Here is a 22,591-nt window from a genome sequence, read left to right on the forward strand (position 1 = left end):
GGGAGATCCTTCTATTTTCTGGTATCCTCTTCAATTTCTTTCTTCAAAGCCTTAAAGTTCTTGTCAAATAGATCTTTCACTTTTTTGGTTAGTGTTACCCCAAGATACTTTATGCTGTTTGTGGCTTTCGTGAAAGGTGATGTTTCTCTGTTTTCCCTCTGCTTCATCGTTTGTGTATATGAAGGCTACTGATTTTTTTGTGTTGATCTTTAACCTGCCACATCACCGAAGGAATTTATCAGCTGTAGGAGTTATTTGTTAGAGTTTTGGGTTCATTTATGTACACTATCATATCATCTGCAAATAATGAAAGTTTTACTTCTTCCTTTCTAATTTGAATCCCTTTGACCTCCTTATGTTGTCTTATTGCTATTGCTAGAACTTCAAGCACTATATTTAAGAGATATGGAGATTGTGGACATCCCTGTCTTGTTCCTGATTTTAATGGAATGGCTTTGCGTTTCTCTCCATTTATTCTGATGTTAGCTGCTGGCTTGCTGTATATTTCTTAATTATATTTTGATATGATCCTTCTATCCTTAATCTGTCCAAGACCTTTATCATAGAGGGGTGTTGAATTTTGTCAAATGCTTTGTCAGCATCTAATGAAATGATTTTATGGTTTTTTTCTTTCACTTCAATTATATGATGGATTACATTGATTGATTTTCATATGGTGAACCAGCCCTACATCTCTTGGAGGAAGCCTACTTGATCATAATGGATAATATTTGATGTGTTATTGAATTTGGTTTTCCAGTATTTTATTGAGAATTTTTGCATCAATGTCATGAGTGATATTGGTTTGTAATTTTCTTTCTTGGTTGAGTCTTTTTGTGATTTTGATATGAGGGTAACTGTAGCTTCATAAAAAGAGTTTGGCAATGACTCTTCTGTTTCTACTATGTGAAATATATTAAGGAGTACAGGTATTAGCTCTACCTAGAAGTTCTTCTAGAATTCTGCATTAAAACCACCAGGTCCTGGGCTTTTTTGGTTGGGAGTTTTTTCATGACAACGTCTGTTTCTTAGCAACTTATAGGTCTATTCACATTGTTCACCTTGTCTAGATTTAATTTTTTTGTATGGTACTTATCTTAAAAAAAATGTCCATTTCTTTTACAATTTCCAATTTTGTGAAATGCAGGCTTTTGTAGTAAGACCGAATGATTCTTTCAATTTCTTTAGTGTCTGTTATGCCCTCCTATTCATTTCTGATCTTGTTAATTTGCGTGTTCTCTCTCTGCTTTTTGATTAGTTTGGATAGGAGTTTGTCAGCCTTGTTGATTTTCTCAAAGAACCAGCTCTTTGTTTCATTGATTTTTGGGGTTGTTTTCTGTGTTTCTATGTTGTTGATTTATGGGGTAGAGAAAGCCAGTGGCCAGGGAGATGCCCTGCTGAAGGGCCAGAAATCTTTAGGGAATTGGAGGCCACCTGTACTCTGTTTCCTGGCATCTGGCTAGCCCCGCGGGCACTTACCCCTCCAGATGAATCTCCTTGGTACAGATGCAGCTCAACATGTGTATTATTTACTATACAGACAAAAACAAACAAACAAAAAAACCCAATATTTCTAAATATGTTCATGTTTAATTAACTAACCAGCTAATGAAATTTATAAATTCATTGTATGATTAAATGTAAAATGTTAAGATTTTGGTAACCATCTCAAAATCTGCATATGTGAAAATAGATAAAATACAAACTGATCCTTTTTTTAATCTAACCTAAGATTATGGTTAGTTTTTTTGCTACAGTTGAATATGAAATTGTTACTTTATGCTTCTTAACATGCAGTTGATGTCAGCTTGTTTTTTAAAGTATTATTAATTTTTTTCATGTTTATAAACAAGTTTTACACTATTTGTGATTTACATATTAGATACTAGTATAAATCTTCCTTAGTTTCGTTTATTTTTCTGATTAGTTTCAATTCTAAAAATTCAACAAATTCTAACTAGTAAGGAAACTATACAGAGAAATACTTCCTAACTAAATTTATTTCAGCAATATAAATTATAGTTATATAAACATATATAACACCTTTCAAATGTTCCTGTTCAAAAGTTCCTGTAAGTTTCTTAGATCAGATAGAATATTGCATATAAATTAAGCTTTGTGTTATTAATAAAGTATTTTAGGGCATGTTGCTTGAGAAATTGTAAACAATAATATGATTTGTAAAAATTATTCAATAATTATCTTTGGGAACATCTGTGTTTGACAATGTGCTACTTATTGATCTTTTTTCAATTACTGATGGACTATGTTTATGTTCGTAGCCCCGTATCAGCTAGTGAAATCAAAATATTTTAGTTTCTGCCAGTAAGTCATGACATGGGCATAGAAAATGGCCTGACTCATTTCTCAGAGTATGATCTAGTTGAGTGATCCTTGACTGCATAAACAATTTAAATAAAACTATGAATCTTATTTTACATTTTCATTAATATGGAAATCTGTCAAACAAGGGATGAACTTGAAATAATGCTAAAAAAAGGAGAGGCTACAAACTGAAAACTTTTATCATTCTTTCTATAAGTACATAGTCTGAAATTTTATATCTGAAAAATATAAAAATATATAAAAGTTCCATTTAATAAAACATTTAATTTTGCATTATGACTGTGTCTTTGCTATTTGTAGAGTATCAGGAATAACTTAAGATGAATTCCATAGGAAATTTACCTCTCTGTCCAAAAGAGATTTGTTGAGGGTTGTTGAAAAATACATATGCTATATCTGTTTTACTATTAAGGAGCAAAATAAAAAGATTAACTTTAAGTTTGGGAAGATAAAGTTCATTTTAAGGCTTATTATACATTTTTGTTCTTAATCCTAGACAACACAGCCTCAATACTTACCAGGAGAAATGGTTTTCGCAGGCAGGAACAATCAGTTTACTATCTGCCAATTTTCATTGTGGACAGTGGATCTCCTTCACTAAGTAGTACCAATACCCTTACCATTCGTGTCTGTGACTGTGATGCCGATGGTACAGCACAAACCTGCAATGCAGAAGCTTATGTTCTACCCGCTGGCCTCAGCACTGGGGCCCTGATAGCAATACTGGCCTGTGTCTTGACACTATTCGGTAAGTACTATTTGTGTTCCTTTTTTATTATTGATTTTTATTGAGCTCTACATTTTTTCTGCTTCCCTTCCTGCTTCTCTCCTCCTCTTTAACCCTACCCTAAGTCCCCATGCCCTCAACTTACTCAGTATCTTGTCTTTTTCTTCTTCCCATATAGATTAGATCTATGTAAGTTCCTCTTAGTGTCATCAGTGTTGTCTAAATTCTCTGGGATTATGGTTTGTAGGCTGGTTTTCTTTGCTTTTACGTTTACACCTATGAGTGAGTGTATGTGATAATTTCTTTCTGTGTCTGGGTTACCTCACTCGAAATAATGTTTTCTAACTCCATCCATTTTCCTACAAAATTCAAGATGTCATTTTTTTTCTGCTTTGTAGTACTCCATTGTGTAAATGTACCACATTTTTTCTTATCCATTCTTTGTTTGAGAGGTATTTGGGTTGATTTCAGGATTTGTTCTTTTCTTTATAGGAGCAGTTTCCAAAACAATCAAACACCACAAGTTTTCTTACTTTATTTTTATTTCTTTTGAGTATATTTACAAAGATATGTGAATAATTTACCAAAATAATTTTAACACTCATTACATATATTTTCATCTTGCAGTGCCATTCAAAGAACAAAATATAATAAAAGAATATGAAATTTATTTTTAAAATAAAACACAGGAAAAATTAACTACTATGGTGATTTTTATTAGTTTACTTTGAAATTTACTTCATCCTGTTTCTTTTTGTGAGAAATATTTACATGGGCACTATAATAGGCTAGAAGGAATATTATCACTGTTGTTTTGATAGTATACTTAATTGAAAAATGGTATAGTGGACAGATTTATCAAGAAATATCTTCAGTGAGTGTATAAATTATTTTGGTATTTACAATAATGAAGTTCTGGCAATACAAGCCTTATAATTTCTTGAGATTTATTGTCATATTTAATTCTACTTTCCTAATATTAACTTATTTAACTGAACTAAATTTGCTTATATTTGCATAGGAGAGTCTATAGCATCTTTTTTAATATTGGAGGCTATCCAATATGGTCATTCGATAATGAAAGAGTTTATACAAAAGTAACATTTTCATTTACAGTGTATGTTTCTACAAGAATGACAAGCTCTTAAATTTGCACTTGTGGCTGTGTCATGTGTTTCCTTGTGATTTAATGGAATTAGAAAATTCATTTACAACATATGTTTATAAAAGCAGCATTAGATGTGGAAGTCAGCATGACCTGCTGCTTCAGATAGATTTGGGGAGGCATGTACCTGTATACTACACTTTGCCTATGTTGTTTATTAGGTGTTCACAAGAGGACTGCTAGTTTCTTTTCAGAGTAGTTTCATAATCTCAAAGGTGAACTCATATGACCAGTCTTGTAAAGATTTGAGAGTTAAATGAGATAATTCATGCACAGTACTGAATACTTACACATAGTGAACATTCTATATGTCTTTAAGTGTAATTGATGAAACAGTCCTCATTCTATTGACAAAGTTAAGACTCAGTCGCTAATACAATGTAAATAGTCTCATAAAATAGAAGTTATTGTCTTAAATAACCCCAATTATATGAATAAATCTAGAGAAAACAATCATACTACTCTTTCTAAATATCTGTAAACAGGAGTCAGAAACGTCCAGAAATTCATTAGAAATAACTTATAATTCACAGTTAAAAAGTTATTAGACTATCAGGACTAAGAGTAGATTTTAAAAATTTTGACAGCACTATGAATAAATGTATATTGATCTACCTGGCTTGAAGAAATAATAATAAGCAAAAGTGAATATTTACTTTTAGTTTATAAAAGTAGAATAACAACATAAGTTATAAGCTCATCATTTTATTACAGACAATGTCTTTACTTTGAAACAACAAAATCATGGGAAGGGAAGCCTAGAGGTAGACAATGTGTAGAACACTTTAAACTTTGACGATTTAATACATACACACACACACACACACACACACACACACACACACACACACAAACACACCTTATACTATGCTTCCAGGAACAAGTTACAGCTGACTGTACTCTCTCAAATTTGTTTATCAGTGATAGTGATTTAACTTTTAGTTTATAAAAGACTGCTTAATGAAGCTTGTTTCACATTTAATATATAATGTCTTTTGCAATATTTAGCTTATTTTCAGTCAAGATTGTTTCATTATTCCACAGTTTAAAATAATAAAACTGTTACTGAATGTAAACCGGTGGCCCCTCCTTTAATCTCAGCACTGGGTAATCAGAAGCAAGTGGATCTCTGAGTTCAAGGCCAGACTGGTTTATAGAATAAGTAACAGGACACCCAGGGCTACACAGTGAAATCCTGATTTGAAAAATCAGAGAGAGGCGGTGTGGTGCAGGCAGATATAGATTATTATTATCCATTCTTTGGTTCTCTCTCTTTCTGTTATAGGTGTGTGTATGTGAGTGTGTGAGTATTTTGACTGTGTGGTGTGAAGGTTGTGTGGTGTGTGCATGTGTGTGAAGTGATATTTTGGGTTGTGTGTTGTGACTGTGTGTGCGTATGTGTATTTTGGGGTCTTGTGTTGTGTACTTGTGTAGGGGGGTGTTGGATATCTGCAGTGTGTGTGTATGTGTGTGGGGTGTGTTGTCTCTGTGATTGTCTCCATATTAACAGGCAATGTCAAAATAAGAATGACAAAAAAGGGCAATGAAGTGACTCTTAATGGTATTCTGCTGTATTCATAGATGGGTGTTCAGTCAAACTGTTGTCAATGAGGTTGTCAATGTGCAACCCAGCAGCACATTATAGAAACAGATACAGAGACTCAATGCCAAACATTAGGCATAACTCAGGGAATACTGTGGAAGAAGGGGAGGAACGATTGTAGAACCCAGTGGTGTCAAAGATACCACTAGGAATCTTACAGAATCAACTTACCTGGGCTCAATGGGACTCAAGAGACTGCATGGGACTGACATAGACACTCTGCCTATATATTACATTTGTGCAACTGGTCTTCTTGTTGAACTCCTAAGACTAGAAGCGTGGACTGTCTCTGAATATGTTGCCTATTTTTGGACACTTTACTCCTACTGGTTGACTCATCCAAGCTTAATAGAACAAGAGATGCCTAGTCTTGCTGCATCTTGATATACCATGGCTTGCTGAGATCCGAGGGATACTGAACTGCAGCTTCAGAGAAACAGTGGAAATGAACTGGATAGGGGTGGGGATTGGGTGAGAAATTTGGAACAGAAGAGAGAGGAGAAACTTTGGTTTTGATATAAAATGAAAAGAAAAGAACAAAAACAAACAAGCAATAAATAAAACAAAAAGAAAGTAATGGGCTTCTAAGAAATAACAAAATGTAACAACATAATATATTATAAGACAAAGCAAAAATGATCACATCAAAGTTGAACATGACAACCTAACAGAAGAAAAAGAGTCCCAAGAGCAGGCAAAAGAGTCAGAGAGCCACTTCTCCCAGTCAGGGTCTCATAAAAGTACTAAAATATTTATGCTAGGTTTCCACTGCATGTGGCTTCAACACAGCACCCTCAAATGCCTTCTCCCAATGTTGGGTGTCATTCTACACTCTGTTTTTTAACTCCACCATCCCTTATGTCATACCCCCCCAATTTTCACTTGCCTCTATTCTGCTTGTAAAATCTATTCTATTTCCCTCACGTAGGGAGATCCTGTATCCCCTCTAACTGTCTTCTCTTTACCTAGCCTCCCTGGGTCTATAGACTGTAGTTTGTTTGTTTTTTTTAACTCAGTGCTTAACTTCACCTTTTAAGTAACTACATAACAAAATTGTCTTTCTGAGTCTGTGTCACCTCAGTCAGTATATTCTTTTCTAGTTCAGTTGATTTGCCTGCAAATTTCATGGTGTCCATTTTTTAAAAATCTGACTAATACTTTATTGTGGAAATGAAACACATTTTCTTTATGATCTTTTTTTCTAATTTCTGACTTTTATATATATCTATATCTATATATCTATCTATATATATATATAAAGGTGCAATTAACAATGTTGAGCAAGTGTCCTTGTGGATGAACGAAATATGTCTTGAAATAGATAAATAAATAGATAAATATGTCTTGAAATAGATAAATTCCATACTTTTTGAGAAGCTATTATATTATATTGATTTCCATATTGTTTGTACAAGTTTTCCCTCCCACCAGGAATAGAAAAGTGTTCCTCTCGCTCCACATCTTCACCAGGATGAGCTCTATCTTATTTTATTGATTTAACTGTTGTGACACATGTAAGATGTAATCCAAAACTAGTTTTGATTTTCATCTCCTTAAAGGCTAAGGAAGTTGAGCATTTCTTGAAGTGTTTCTCAACCATTTGATATTCTTCTATTGAGAATTCTGTGTTTAGATCTCTATCCCATTTTTCATTGGATTATTTGTTTTTTTAATATCTAGTGTCCAAGTTCTTTTTATATTTGTATATTAGCACTCTATCATATGTGGAGTTGCTAAGAATCATTTCCAGTTTTGTAAGCTGTTTCTTTGTCCAATTGATTGTTTCGTTTACTTTTTAGAAGCTTTTGAGTTCCATGATATCTCATTTATCAGTTGTTTATCTTAATGCCTGTCCTGTCTTATTGGTTTTCTGTTCGGAAATTCATTGCCTGTACCAACGAGTTTAAGATCATTTCACATTATCTCTTCTATCAGGCTTAGAGCATCTGATTTCTCATTACTTTTTTATAGAAATATGTTTTAAAATATGTGATTATTTTTATTTTATGCATATGACTGTTTTATCTACATGATTATGTGCATACAGAGGTTAGAAAAGTGCATCAGATCCCCTGATATTGTGGTTGTGAGACTACATTTCTGTTTTCAGAATTGAACATAGGAGCACCAGAAGGGCAGCCATTATGCTGAGCCATGGAGCCGTCTCTCCATACTCCAGTTACTGCTCTGTAGCTCTTTTAGACCAGATTGGACTCAAACTCGTAGAAATTCACCTGCCTCTGCCTCCTGAGTGCTGAGATTAAAGCACCACTGCTTGGCCGGTTACTGCTTCTTGATGGAAAAGCAAGGAAAGTTATCTTGCCGGTCATTTCCCAGCTTTTCTTCTTCTTCTTCTTCTTTTTTTTTTTTACAGTCCAAGACACTTCAGTTTCTCCTTTATTTTTTTTGAAAGTAATTTTATTAAATTATAAAAGTTTCCATTTCCGCCCCTCCTCCCAACACCCTCCCACTCCCCCCACACCCTCTCCTCCTCCCTCTCCATCCCTAAGAGCAGTCAGGGTTTCCTGCCCTGTGGGAAGTTCAAGTTCCTCCCTGCTCCATCCAGGTCCAGGGAGGTGAGTGTCTAGACAGACTGGATCCCCAAAATCCAGTATATGCAGAGGAAACAAGTCCCAGTGTCATTGTCAATGGCTTTTCAGAAAGACTCCCGGCCAGTCACATTCAGAGAATCCAACCACATTCAGAGAATCTGGTTGGATAGCGTCCTCATTCAGTCCCAGTCCAACTGGCCTTGGTAAACTCTCCTTAGATCAGTCAACTTGTATCAGTGGGTGATCGCATCCCTCGCAGTCCTGATTTTCTTTTTTGCTTTCTTCCTCCTTCTGCTCCTCATTTGGACCTTGGGGGGGCTCAGTCTGGTGCTCCAATGTGGGTGTCCGTCTGTATCGCCATCTATCTACAGATGAAGGTTCCCTCTGGTCTTGCCTTCTTTGCTCACATTCTCTTTCCTTCTGCTTCTCGTTTGGACCTAGGGAGTTAAGTCCAGTGTTCCAATGTGGGTCTTTGTATCCATCTCCATCCATTGCCAGATGAAGGTTCTATGGTGATAAGCAAAATATTCATCAGTATGGTTATGGGCCAAAGCCATTTCAGGCACCCTCTCCTCTGTCCAGAGAACAATCTGGGGATCTCTCCTTGGACCTGGGATCCCCTTTATAATCAAGAATCCTGTAAACCCTAAAATGACTCCCTTAGTTGAAATATATTCTTCCCTGATCCCATATCCATCATTCCTCCCTCACCCCCATCCCAGTCCACCAAGCTTTCCCCATTCCTCCCCTACTCCCTTCTCTCTAACCCTCTCCCCTTCCAACAACCCTCCCACCCCCCCATGTACCCGAGGTTACCTGGGACTCTTGTCTATTTCCAATCTACAGGAAGATAGCTACATGATTTTCATCAGGTTCACCTTCTTATTTAGCTTCTCTAGGATCACGAATAATAGGCTCAAAGACCTTTAATTACGGTTAGAATCCACTTATGAGTGAATACATACCATATTCCTCTTTTTGGGTCTGGCTTACCTCACTCAGTAAAGCGTTTTCAATTTCCATCCATTTGCATGCAAAATTCAAGATGTCATTGTTTTTTACGGCTGAGTAAAACTCTAATGTGTATATGTTCCACATCTTTTTTAACCATTCTTCTATTGAGGGGCAACTAGGTTGTTTCCATGTTCTGGCTATTACAAATAGTGCTGCTATGAACATAGTTGAACAAATGCTTTTGTAGTATGATGGGGCATTTTTTGGGTATATTCCCAAGAGTGGAATTGCTGGATCCTGAGGGAGGTTGACTCCCAGTTTCCTGAGAAACCGGCACACTGATTTCCACAGTGGCTGCACAAGTTTGCATTCCCACGAACAATGGATGAGTGTTCCCCTCAATCCACATCCTCTCCAGCATAGGCTATCATTGGTATTTTTGAGTTTGGCTATTCTGACAGGTGGAAGATGGTATCTCAAAGTGGTTTCATTTGCATTTCCCTGATCGCTAAGGAGGTTGAGCATGACCTTAAGTGCCTTTTGGCCATTCGAAGTTCATCTGTTGTGAATTCTCTGTTCAGTTCAGTACCCCATTTTTTAATTGGGTTAATTAGAGTTTTAGTGTCTAGTTTCTTGAGTTCTTTGTATATTTTGGAGATCAGACCTTTGTCTGATGAGGGGTTTGTGAAGATCTTCTCCCAGTCCGAAGGTAGCCTTTTTGTCTTACTGACAGTGTCCTTTGCTTTACAGAAGCTTCTCAGTTTCAGTAGGTCCCATTTATTCATTTTTTCTCTTATTGTCTGTGCTACTGGGGTTCTGCTTAGGAAGTGGTCTCCTTTGCCTATATCTTGTAGACTACTTCCCACTTTCTCTTCTATCAGGTTCAAAGTGGTCGGATTAATGTTGATGTCTTTAATCCATTTGGACCTGAGTTTTGTGCACGGTGATAGATATGAATCTATTTTCATTCTTCTACAGGTTGACATCCAGTTATGCCAGCACCATTTATTAAAGATGCTTTCCTTCTTCCATTGTATACCTTTAGCTCCCTTGTCAAATATCAGGTGTACATACGTATGTGGGTTAATACCTGGGTCTTCGATTCGATTCCATAGGTCGACTTCTCTGTTCTTATGCCAATACCAAGCTGTTTTCAATACTGTTGATCTATAATAGAGTTTGAAGTCAGGGTTGGTAATGCTTCCAGAAGTTCCTTTATTGTATAAGATTATTTTGGCTATCCTGGGTTTTTTGTTTTTCCATATAAACTTGATTATTGTTCTCTCAAGGTCTGTGAAGAAGTTTGATGGGATTTTGATGGGAATTGCATTGAATCTATAGATTGCTTTTGGTAGAATTGCCATTTTTACTATGTTGATTCTCCCAATCCAAGAGCAGGGGAGGTCTTTCCATTTTCTGGTATCCTCCTCAATTTCTTTCTTCAAGGACTTAAAGTTCTTGTCAAATAGGTCTTTCACTTCCTTGGTTAGAGTTACCCCAAGATATTTTATGCTATTTGTGGCAATCGTGAAAGGTGATGTTTCTCTGATTTTCCTCTCTGCTTCTTTATCCTTTGTGTATAGGAGGACAACCGATTTTTTGGAGTTGATCTTGTATCCTGCCACATTACTTAAGGTGTTTATCAACTGTAGGAGTTCTTTGGTAGAGTTTTTGGGGTCGCTTATGTACACTATCATATCATCTGCAAATAACGAGAGTTTAACTTCATCCTTTCCAATTCGAAACCCCTTGTTCTCCTTATGTTGTTTTACTGCTATTGCTAGAACTTTCAGAACTATATTGAAGAGGTATGGAGAGAGTGGACAGTCTTGTCGTGTTCCTGATTTTAGTGGAATGGCTTTGAGTTTCTCTCTGTTCAATTTGAAGTTAGCTGTTGGCTTGCTATATATTGCTTTTATTATATTTAGGTATGATCCTCATATACCCAATCTCTCCAACACCTTTATCATAAAGGGGTGTTGAATTTTGTCAAATGCTTTTTCAGCATCCAATGAAATGATCATATGGTTTTTTTCTTTCAGTTTATTTCTATGATGAATTACATTGATAGATTTACGTATGTTTAACCAGCCCTGCATCTCTGGGATGAAGCCCACTTGATCATAATGGATAATTTTTCTAATGTATTCTTGGATTCGGTTTGCCAGTATTTTACTGAGTATTTTTGTGTCAATGTTCATGAGTGAGATTGGTCTGTAATTCTCTTTCTTGGTTGTGTCTTTGTGTGGTTTTGGTATCAAGGTAACTGTAGCTTCATAAAAAGAGTTTGGCAATAATTCTTCTGTTTCTATATTGTGAAAGACATTAAGGAGTATAGGTATTAGCTCTTCCTGGAAGTTCTGGTAGAATTCTGCATTGAAACCATCTGGTCCTGGGCTTTTTTTGGTAGGGAGATTTTTGATAACAGTTTCTAATTCTTCACAAATGACAGGTCTATTTAGATTGTTCACCTGGTCTTGGTTCAACTTTGGTATATGGTACTTATCTAAAAAAATGTCCATTTCTTTTACATTTTCCAACTTTGTGGCATATAAACTTTCGTAGTAAGATCTAATGATTCTCTGAATTTCCTCTGTGTCTGTGGTTATGTCCCCCTTTTCATTTCTGATCTTATTAATTTGCATGTTCTCTCACTGCCGTTTGATTAATTTGGATAGGGGTTTGTCAATCTTGTTGATTTTCTCCAAGAACGAGCTTTTTGATTCATTGATTCGTTGGATTGCTTTCTGTGTTTCTATTTTGCTGATTTCAGCCCTCAGTTTGATTATTTCCAGTCTTCTAGACCTCCTGGGTAAGTCTGCTTCTTTTTTTTCCAGAGCTTTCAGGTGTGCTGTTAAGTCTCCAATGTGTGCTTTCTCTGTTTTCTTTAATTGGGCACTTAGTGTTATGAACTCTCCTCTTAGCACTGCTTTCATAGTGTCCCATAGGTTTGAGTATGTTGTGTCTTTATTTTCATTAAATTCAAGGAAGACTTTAATTTCTTTCTTTATTTCTTCCTTGACCCAGGGGTGATTCAATAGTTGACTGTTCAACTTCCATGAGTTTGCTGGTTTCCTGGGGGTAGCACTGTTGTTGAATTCTAACTTTAATCCATGGTGGTCTGACAAGACACAGGTGGTTACTAATATTTTTGTGTATCTGTGGAAGTTTGCTTTGTTACCCAGTATGTGTTCAATTTTCAAGAAGGTGATATGAGCTGCAGAGAAGAAGGTATATTCTTTACTATTTGGGTGGAATGTTCTATAGATGTCTGTTAAGTCCATTTGATTCAATACCTCCAATAATTCTCTTATTTCTCTGTTAGGTTTCTGTCTGATTGTCCTGTCCATTGCTGAGAGAGGAGTGTTGAAGTCTTCTGCTATTAGAGTCTGTGGTTTGATGACTGCCTTGAGTTCTAGAAGTGTTTCTTTTACATAAGTTGGAGGCTTTATATTAGGGGCATAGATATTCAGGATTGAGTCTTCCTCCTGATTAATTGTTCCTGTTATGAGTATGAAATGTCCATCTCCATCTCTTCTGGTTGATTTTAGTTTGATGTCAATTTTGTTGGAAATTAGAATGGCCACACCTGCTTGTTTCTTAGGTCCATTTGCTTGAAAAACCTTTTCCCAACCCTTTACTCTGAGTAGATGTCTGTCTTTGTGGTTGAGGTGTGTTTCTTGTAAACAGCTGAATGTTGAATCCTGTTTTCGTATCCAGTCTCTTAGTCTTTGCCTTTTTATAGGTGAATTGAGTCCATTAATATTAAGTGATATTAATGACCAGTGGTTGTTGACTCCGGTTATTATTATTTTTTGTTTGTTTGTTTAATAGAGTTTGTATGTGTCCCTTCTTTGAGTTTGCTGGTGAAGGGTTGCTAGATGTCTGAGTTATTGTAGGCAGTGTTGGGAATGTTGGATTCCTTGGGTTGCGATTTTCCTTCTATTACTTTCTGTAAGGCTGGGTTTGTGGCTACGAATTGTTTAAATTTGTTCTTATCCTGGAATATTTTGTTTTCTCCATTGATAGTGAATGATAGCTTGGCTGGGTATAGTAGTCTGGGTTTGCATACATGGTCTCTTAGTTTCTGCAGTACCTCTATCCAGGACCTTCTGGCTTCCATGGTTTCCATAGAGACGTCTGGTGTAAGTCTGATAGGTTTACCTTTATAAGTTCCTTTGCAGCTCTTAATATTCTTTCTTTAATCTGTATGTTTTGTGTTTTGATTATTATATGGCGAGGGGATTTTTTTTTTTGATCCAGTCTATTTGGTGTTCTGTATGCTTCTTGAACCTTCATAGGAATATCATTCTTTAGATTTGGAAAGTTTTCTTCTAATATTTTGTTGAATATATTTTCTGGGCCTTTGATCTGCAGTTCTTCTTCTTCTTCAATTCCTATTATTCTTAGATTTGGTTTTTTTATTGTGTCCCAGATTTCTTGAATATTTTGTGATGAGAATTTGTTGGATTTGCTGTTTTCTTTGATCAGAGCATTTATTTTCTCTATGGTATCTTCAGACTCTGAGATTCATTCTTCCATCTCTTGTATCCTATTGGTTATGCTTGATTCTGTAGTCTCTGTTCGTTTACCTAGATTTTCCATATCCAGCCGGCCCTCGTTTTGTGTTTTCTTCATTGCCTCTATTTCAGTTTTCAATCCTTGAACTGTTTCCATTACCTGTTTGATTGTTTTTTCTTTGTTTCCCAGTGTATCATTCACGGATTTACTCATTTCTTTGAACTTTTTGTTCCACTTCTCATCCATTTCTTTATTCATTTCTTCAATCTTTTTGTTGTATTTCTCATTCAGTTCTTTAAGGGAGTTATTCATATCCTGTTTAAGGGACTCTATTGCTTTCATAATGGCACTTTTTTCCACTTCTTCTGGGTTAAGGTGTTCAAGTCCTTCTATTGTAGGGTCGTTGGGAACTGGTGTTTTCTTGTTGTTTTTCAGATTGTTGGATGAGGTCTTGCCTTGGCGTCTGACCATCTCTTCCTTCAAATGCTCTCTATTGGAACTTCTGGTACCGGGTCAGGTTCCCTTGTTGGGCAGGGACTTCACTGACAGAATACCCACCTTTCCTCAGGCAGGCTATTGAAGTACAGCCACTCCCTCTTTCCGGGATTTGCCTGCAGCCTGGGCCCAGCTCGCAAGGCAGCTGAGCTGGGGAAATTTTATGGCCCCAGGGGGAAGGGAGAAATATAGGAATTTGTATCTGAATGGAAGCTGGGATGGCAGGCGGGAGAGCTTAGCAGGGTGGAGCCAGCACTGCAGGGTGACCTGGGAGTCTATGGGGTTGGGGAAAGTCTGAACTCCTCCTCGCCGGGCCCCTGCCACAGGCCCGAAGCAAACTCAACCCTCAGATGGCCCTCTGGATGGAAGCAGGGATGGCAGGTGGGAGAGCTTAGCAGGGTGGAGCCAGCACTGCAGGGTGACCTGGGAGTCTATGGGATCGGGGAAAGCCCGAGCTCCTCCTCGCCGGGCCCCTGACGCGGGCTCGAAGCAAACTCACCCCTCCCATGACCCTCTGGATCCCAGCTTTTCTTCTTTAAGCTTTGATTTTAAGACATGGAAATATAGACATGTCAGTCTCCACCTATATCTATATTTTTCCAATCTTTGAGTGTTTTTTTTCTTTTGCTTTTCCTCACTTCTCTGTTGGAATCGCATTTACACCTCAATGCTTTAAATGAAAGAAATATCCCAAAACTCAGAGTATGTGGTTTCTTATATTAAAACTGAGTACATAATGAATGAAATCAAAACATTCAACATAAGATTTCATCATATGGAAGTAAAACAACACTTTAATGTAATTGATTTAATAAATAAATTAAATTTAATAAACTTGCATTTAATTTAATTTAATTAAGTTTAACTGATATATTGAAAGAAATTTAGTATTTTTTTTAAAAAGAAAATTATGCCCTATAACGACGAGAAATACCAGTTATATCCTATGTATTATAATAGTTAAATTTCTTTTTTATCGAATAAAGATGTTTTTGTTTCTGCATAGCAACATTTTAAAGAAAGAAAAGTATGTACAACTGACATATTAAGTCATTATTGAAGTAGATTTTTCAGAAATGCAGAAAAAAATTCACCTGCTTTTGTTTAAAATATTTCTCATTATTGACAATTGCATGAATATTGTGGGAATATTATAGGTAGGTTACCTTACTCTGCCCAGGAATACCTATATATTCTTACTGACTCTTCTGCTATGTTTATTATACTAGGTTCTATTTGTTTCTGTACTTGGACAATAATTTCAAGTGTTTGAAGTGATGTAGTCTCCCTTCTTGCTCTTTGCTCTTCACACAGAGTGCCACACTCCATAAACCTTGTCATAAGAGGCTGTTTATAGAAACTCATCATTTGAGCTAAAATTCCAACATTTCTAAAATGGGCTGCTTGATATTCATCTGTCATTTATCATTTCATTATGCTTCTACAAACTTAGAAATATGAACTAGTTTTAGCCTTCCTTTGCTGAGGCTGCTTAAGATTCTATTCAACTAGAAAATGTTTTCTTGGTTTGGTTCTTTTAAGCAGAGTCAGAATTTACCTAATGTGCCAAAATGTTTACTAAGTCATTGAGAATGTGGATGAAAGCAGAAGACATGTAAAAACTGTACTATTCCTCATAATCTATAATATTTAACTATCATTAACATCTGAGAAAATGTATAATATTTCAGTTGCTATTTTATGAGAGCAAATATATTCCTACTTAAAGGAAGCAGAAAACAGAAAGGAGGAATGGTTTTCTTTCATAAGCTAATGCAATGAGCTTGGCATTGACCCAAGTACTTTGCTTTTTTTTTTTTTTTAACATTGTGTGATTTAATGCTCATAAACTGTTTCCAAAGCAACTATCATTATTAATGCTTCTTTTCTTTTTTTACTTTGTTTTATTTTATTTCTTTTGTGTGTGTGTGGGGGGGGTTATTCAAGACAGGGTTTCTCTGTAACCTTGGAGTCCTGAAAGTAGCTGGCCTCAAACTCACAGAGATCTGCCGGCCTCTTATTTAATTTTTTTTAAAGAAAACTATCTTTTTTCATTTTACATACCATCCCAGTTCCCACTCCATCCCCTCTTCCCATTCCCCACTCCACCCCACCCATTACTCAAAGAGCATAACATTGCTTTGAGGAGGGATCAAGGCTGACACTACTATATCTAAACCAATCCATCCAAAAAGAAAGGATTTCAGAAAGACAGTGCAAGCAGTAGGAATAAATCCTGGTGCCACTGTCAGTGGCTGCTCAATCTCCCCCTGTTATACAACTGTCACCCACATTCAGAGGGACTAGTTTGAACCTATGAAGTTTTATTCCCTGTCCAGCTGGAGTTGGTGGGCTTCCACGAGCTCAGGTAAACTGTTTCTGTGGGTGTCCCCATCATGGTCTTAATCTGTTTGTACATATTCTCACTCCTCCCACTCTTTATCTGGACTTTGGAAGCTCCACTGTGGATCTCTGCTTCTGTTTCCATCAGTTGCTGGATGAAGGTTCTAACTCTATGATGACATTTAAGGTAGTTATCAATCTGACTATAGGACATGCCCCTTTTCTTAGAACAAACAAAAGATTAGGGAAGTCAAGAAGCAAAAGATTAGGCATGAAGTCAAAAGGCAAATACAGATTAGACTCAGAAACCTATCAGAAGCAGCATAAGGGAGGAAACAGCTTCATCTAAGTAGTCTTGAAAATATGTTCCTCAAAATGTAACTTCCAACATGAAGTAGAAAGATGCTGCTGAAAATATCCCTGAATATCTCAAGCCTAGTAGCTACCACAATAAAAGCATAAACATTAACTGTTTCATGAGGTGAGTTTCTAGTTCTTGTGTTAATTCAGGATGTTTAATGTATATGGTATACTCCATTTAATGCTTGCATTTGCAGTTTCTGATCATTTTCTCTGATCATGATTTCTGTTTCTATAATTACCTCAGCTTGTGTTTTCTTTATTGTCTCCATTTCAGTTTTCAAGTCTTGAATAGTTTCTTTCATATGCTTGATTGCTTTTTCTTGCTTTTTTTCTTTAAGGAACTTACTGATAGCTTCATTTTTTTCCTCTATTTTTTTTTGAGGAAATTTCTCATTTCCTCTTTAAGAGTTTAGAACATTCTCCTGAAGTTATTTTTTAGGTCATTCTATTCTACTTCATCTATATTTGGTTGTACAAGTCTTGCAGTTGTAGGGTCTCTAGATTTTACTGGTGTTGTGTTGCTCGTTTTGGTGTTTTCTACTCATCTTTTCCTCTAATTGGTGTGGTTTGGGCTGCCTGTGATTCTGATAATTAATCTTCTAGGTGCCAGTAAATCCAATGTTCATATGGTCATACCTTGTGGTACAGTCGGTGCCATGGTTCTAGTTACCCTGTTGGTTACTCAGTCATCCCAGGCTTCGCTCTACTCCCTTGAAGTTTGCTGTCTCAGGCCTGGTGTAGCCTAAGTTGTTGGCTCAGACCTGATTCTGTAATGTGCCTCATCTGGATCTGCTCCTGCAAAGATCCCTGGCTTGGTGTTGGTCCCTCAAAGGTCTCTGACTCAGATCTACTCCCTCAGAGGTATCAGACTCATATGTGCTTAGAACCGCAGAGGACCTGGCTCAGGCCTACTCTCTTGGAGGTCTCAGACTCTTGCCCTGACCTGCAGATATTTCTAGTTCCTGTCTACTCCCTTTGATGTCCAAGACCAATGCCCAGACCCACAGAGGTCCTGACTCAAGCCTACTCCCTCAGAGGTCCCAGACTCATGCCTTAACCCTCAGACATCTCTGTTTCCTGCCTAGACTCATGCCCAGACCCACAGGGCCTACCTATCAGCCTCATTCTTACTTTAACAGTTCTCTACTTCATTAACTTATTCCCATGGTGCTACACTGGATTATCTCAAAGGTCCATCTTTCTGCTCTTAAATTTTGAAAACTTATTGAAACTCATTGAAATTTTTTTTTCTCACAAAGTATGTCTTGGCTATAGTTTCCCTCACTTCTACTCCTCCCAGTTCTTCTCAACCTCCCTTCACATCTTGATTTACTTCCTTTATGTCTCTCATTAGAAAACAAACAGGCATTTAAAGAATAATTATAATGTAACTATAACTAAACAAAACTAACAAAAACTAACTTATCAAACTGAGAAAAGCAACAAACAGAAGTAAAAGAATTTAAGGGAAGAACAACAAACAGATCTTCATATTTTATGAAATATTATTTCTCCTAAGGTTCAATATTAAGAAGACATTTTAGGGTCATTTTAATATCTATGTGTGTGTGTGTCTGTGTGTGTCTGTGTGTGTGTGTGTGTGTGTGTGTGTGTGTGTGTGTGTGTGTGTGTGTGCTGGAAAAAAACAGGACTGGGTCATCAATAAATAAAGGATACATTTCAAGGTATGTCAGGTGCCTTGTCATCAGTTCAAAGTATTTTACTTGTTTTATACTTGTCTCAATGGCTCACTTGGACTATATCACTTGTAATTACTTCCTTTTAATGGATATGTCAAATGAGTTTAAAAGTGTAAGTTAAATTGTAGTCCCTTTGTTCCTGGGACTATGTGCATATTAATTCTACAGCCCATAGATAGATACTGAAAACATTGTCTTCTAGTTGTTCTTGAGAACTTGCCTTAGGTCTTATTTAAGATGACATTATTTTTCTGATTTTCTGCAGTATCCCTGTGATCTTCTCAGAATTTAATTGTAAAGAAAATTGTTATATGTATCTTACTAAAAAAAAGTAGAAGGAATGAGTATGTTTAAAGATATCCAAAATGTTTCCTCAAAGCAAGACATATTCTTTCTTAGGTTATCATCATAAGGTACCAAGCTGTGTGATCCTTCATTATCCCTGAGGAAGTGCTGAGGAAAACCTGTTTCCATTATTTTTAAAATAATAATTGCTTTTTTGAAATACACCTCATAGTTCTTTTCATGTTCACAAAAGACATTATGCCCTAGATTTATGTTTCCATTCTAGGAACATGTTCTCACCATTGTGAATAATCATAAAGAAACTTCATTATTACTGTCCTCAATATCACAATAACCACTCATGTTTTTAACAGTCTTTAAACTTTTCTGTCAACTATTTATTTAACTATCAGGTACCATATGTAACCTATATGTATGTGTAATTTGCTAAAGCATAAATGTTCCTTGAGACTAATGAAATCTCCCTTCTCACTCCCCTTTCCCTCTTCTTTTCCTTATGTGTCTCAGCTTCATTCATACCCTCTTTTATTTTATCTAGTATATTATTAAGTATATCAAAACCACATAGAAGACAAAATGGGTTTTAATGAATCCATAAATACCACTTAACTATTTTTATATTTTATAAACTTTGCTTTATTTTTAACACTCTTCAGAAAAACCCTAGTATCTATTATTCCTTGTTTTTCAATCAGATGACACAAGCTTTAATATCAGATTCATTAACTATATTTTGGTGATAGTTCTAATCATTATAATAAGGTTGATCGAAATAGAATCTGTAATTATTTTTGCTTAATAGTTATATTATTCTTTTGTTTGTTTGTTTTTCAAGACAGGGTATCTCTGTGGCTTTGGAGTCTGTCCTGGAACTAGCTCTTGTAGATCAGGCTGGACTTGAACTCACAGAGATCCACCTGCCTCTGCCTCCCAAGTGCTGGGAATAAAGGCATGTGCCACCACCACCTGGCCAGGTTGGTGTCTTAATTCTTGCATTGGAGGTCTTGCCTGGTTAAAGAAGATTGCTGGTTCAGGTCCTATATCCCCTATTGCTATGAGTCTTAGCTGAGATCACCCTTGTAGATTCCTAAGAGTTTCCACTGCAAAAGGTTTCTACATCACCCAGAAACGACCTCCTTTTCCAGTTGTCTCTTCTAGTTCTCTCAACCTCTACCCACCCACCAAATTCTTCCTATTCCTTTCCACACACACCCTAGTCCACCCATGAAATATATTCTATTTTCACTTCCCAGTGAGACCTATTACTCCTTTGAGCCCTGTCTGTTACCTAATCCTTCTTGGTTTGTGAAGTGTGGCTTGGGTATTTTTATCTTTATAACTAATATCTACTTATAAGTTAGCATATATAATGTTTTTCTTTTAGGATCTGAATTACCTCACGTGGGATGATTTTTTCCTGTTCTGTCCATTTACCTGCAAATACCATGAATGCATTTTTAACAGATGAGTAATATTCCATTGCGTAAACATACCACACTTTCTTTATTCTTTCTTCAGTTGAGGAATATCTAGATTTGTTTCAGTTTCAGACCATTGCAAATAAAATTGCTGTGAACATAGATGAGTAAATGTTCTTTTGGCATGGTTTTACGCCTTTGAGTACATGCGCAAGAGTGGTTTAGCTAGGCCTTGAGGTAGATTGCTTCCCAATTTTCCAAGAAAGTAACATGTTGATTTCAAAATTGCTTGTAAATATTTTCACTTCCACAAGCAATGGAGGATTGCTCCTTTTGTCCCAGATCCTTGTCAGCATGAGCTGTCACTTGTGTAAGTTGGAATTTCACAGTCATTTTTTTGATTTGCATTTTCTTGATGGCAAAGGGCGTTACACATTTTTTAAGTGTTTTTTGATCATTTGAGATTTCTCTGTTGAGAATTTTCTCTTTAGAGCTAAACCCAGTTTTTAATTGAATTATTCGATTTGTTGATGTCTAGTTTCATAAGTTCTTTACATGTTTTGGAGTTCTGCTCTCTGTCAGATTTAAGGTTAATGAAGATTTTTTCCCATTCTCCTGGCTGTGGTTTTGTCCTATTGACAATGTCCTTTGCCTTATGAAAACTTTTTCAGTTCCAGAAGTTTCGATTTATTAATCATCAGGCTTATTGCCTTTGCAATTGGTGCTCTGTTCAAGAAATAGTCTACTGTCCCAGTGCTTTCATGGAAATTCTGCACTTTCACTTCTATCAGGGCCAGTGTATCTGGTTTTATGTTGACATATTTGATCCACTTGAAGTTTTGTGATCCATATTTTGGAGTTTTATGCAGTATAACAGATATAGATCTGTTTCATTCTTCTACATGCCAGCATTAGCTATACCAGCACCATTTGTTAAAGATGATTTTTTTTCCATTGTACAATTTTATTAAAAATTAAGTGTCCAAAGTTGTGTGGATTTGGGGCTTTGGTTCCTTGGGTCTTAGTCTATGACTTTGAATCAATTCTGTTGGTCGACTTGTCTGTGTTTTTACACCTATTCCAGGCACATTTTATTACTATAGTACTATAGTAGAGCTTGAAATTAGGGATGGTGATACCTATGAAAATAATTTTCTTGTACAAAATTGAATTTATTATGCTGACATTTTTCTTTTTATATATGAAGTTTTCAAAGTCTCTAAAGAATTGTTCTGGAATTTGGTGAGGATTGAGTTCAATGTATAGATTGCTTTTGGTAAGACGGCCATGTTTCCTATGTTAACTCTACTAAATTTTGAGCATGAGAAATCTTTCTTCTGATAACGTCTCCATTTTTTTGGTTTAAGACATAAAATTCTGGTCATATAAATTATTAATATTTAATTAATATCTCACAGACATAATGCCACACATTTTAGTGTTATATGTTAATAGAAAAGAAACAAAGAAGAAATGATAAATGAAACAAAAATATTAAAAACATAATTTGTACATCAATATCTAGCATTTTTCTAAGAAATTGTTTAATTCATGTATTGATTTTTAAGTTAGTGTTTTTCATTTGGTCAAATATAAATGTTTGAGTTCCATAAATATTTATAATAATAGTAACTGTTTATATTGTCAATATTCAACTTGAAAATGAAAATTTAATAAATAATAATTTAGGGCTAATAAAATCAAGATTTTTATATAATTTCTGAAATTTATGTTTAGACTAGGCACTAAAAATAAATTTACTGTGAGTTACTGATATATACAACATAAATAATAACAAATTTCAAGTAGCTTTTTTTGAAAAACAAAGTAAAATAAATGCTAAGACAGTTATATTTTTATAATATATATACAAGTTTTCATTTAATATAATTTATAATATTGCATATTAAATATTTAATAATCATAAAAGTTAAATCAACATTTGTTGTATAAGTAAAACACAATAAAAGTACAAGCTAAAATTTAGATAACTTTTCTATCTACTAAGGAAATGTTTGTCCATACAAGACAGAGAAAAGCATCTAATAAATGCTGTCTTATCACCAATTCAATTCTCAGGTTACTTCCCTTTTAATAG

At 35.7% G+C, this 22,591-nt stretch overlaps 1 protein-coding gene across 3 annotated transcripts in view; it reads left to right on the plus strand.

Moving 5' to 3' along the window:
* The window catches only part of Cdh7 (cadherin 7), a 184,266-nt gene that overhangs the window by 154,931 nt on the left and 6,744 nt on the right, over positions 1-22,591 (plus strand). For all 3 annotated transcript variants that reach the window (XM_048443885.3, XM_048443887.3, XM_048443884.3), the window contains exon 11: positions 2,843-3,094. In XM_048443885.3, coding sequence (XP_048299842.2) covers positions 2,843-3,094 — 252 coding nt within the window. The remainder of the gene's footprint in view (positions 1-2,842; positions 3,095-22,591) is intronic.

The sequence above is a fragment of the Myodes glareolus genome, chromosome 5, assembly GCF_982192425.1.
Source record: "Myodes glareolus chromosome 5, mMyoGla1.1, whole genome shotgun sequence".
Classification (NCBI taxonomy): Eukaryota; Metazoa; Chordata; class Mammalia; order Rodentia; family Cricetidae; genus Myodes; species Myodes glareolus.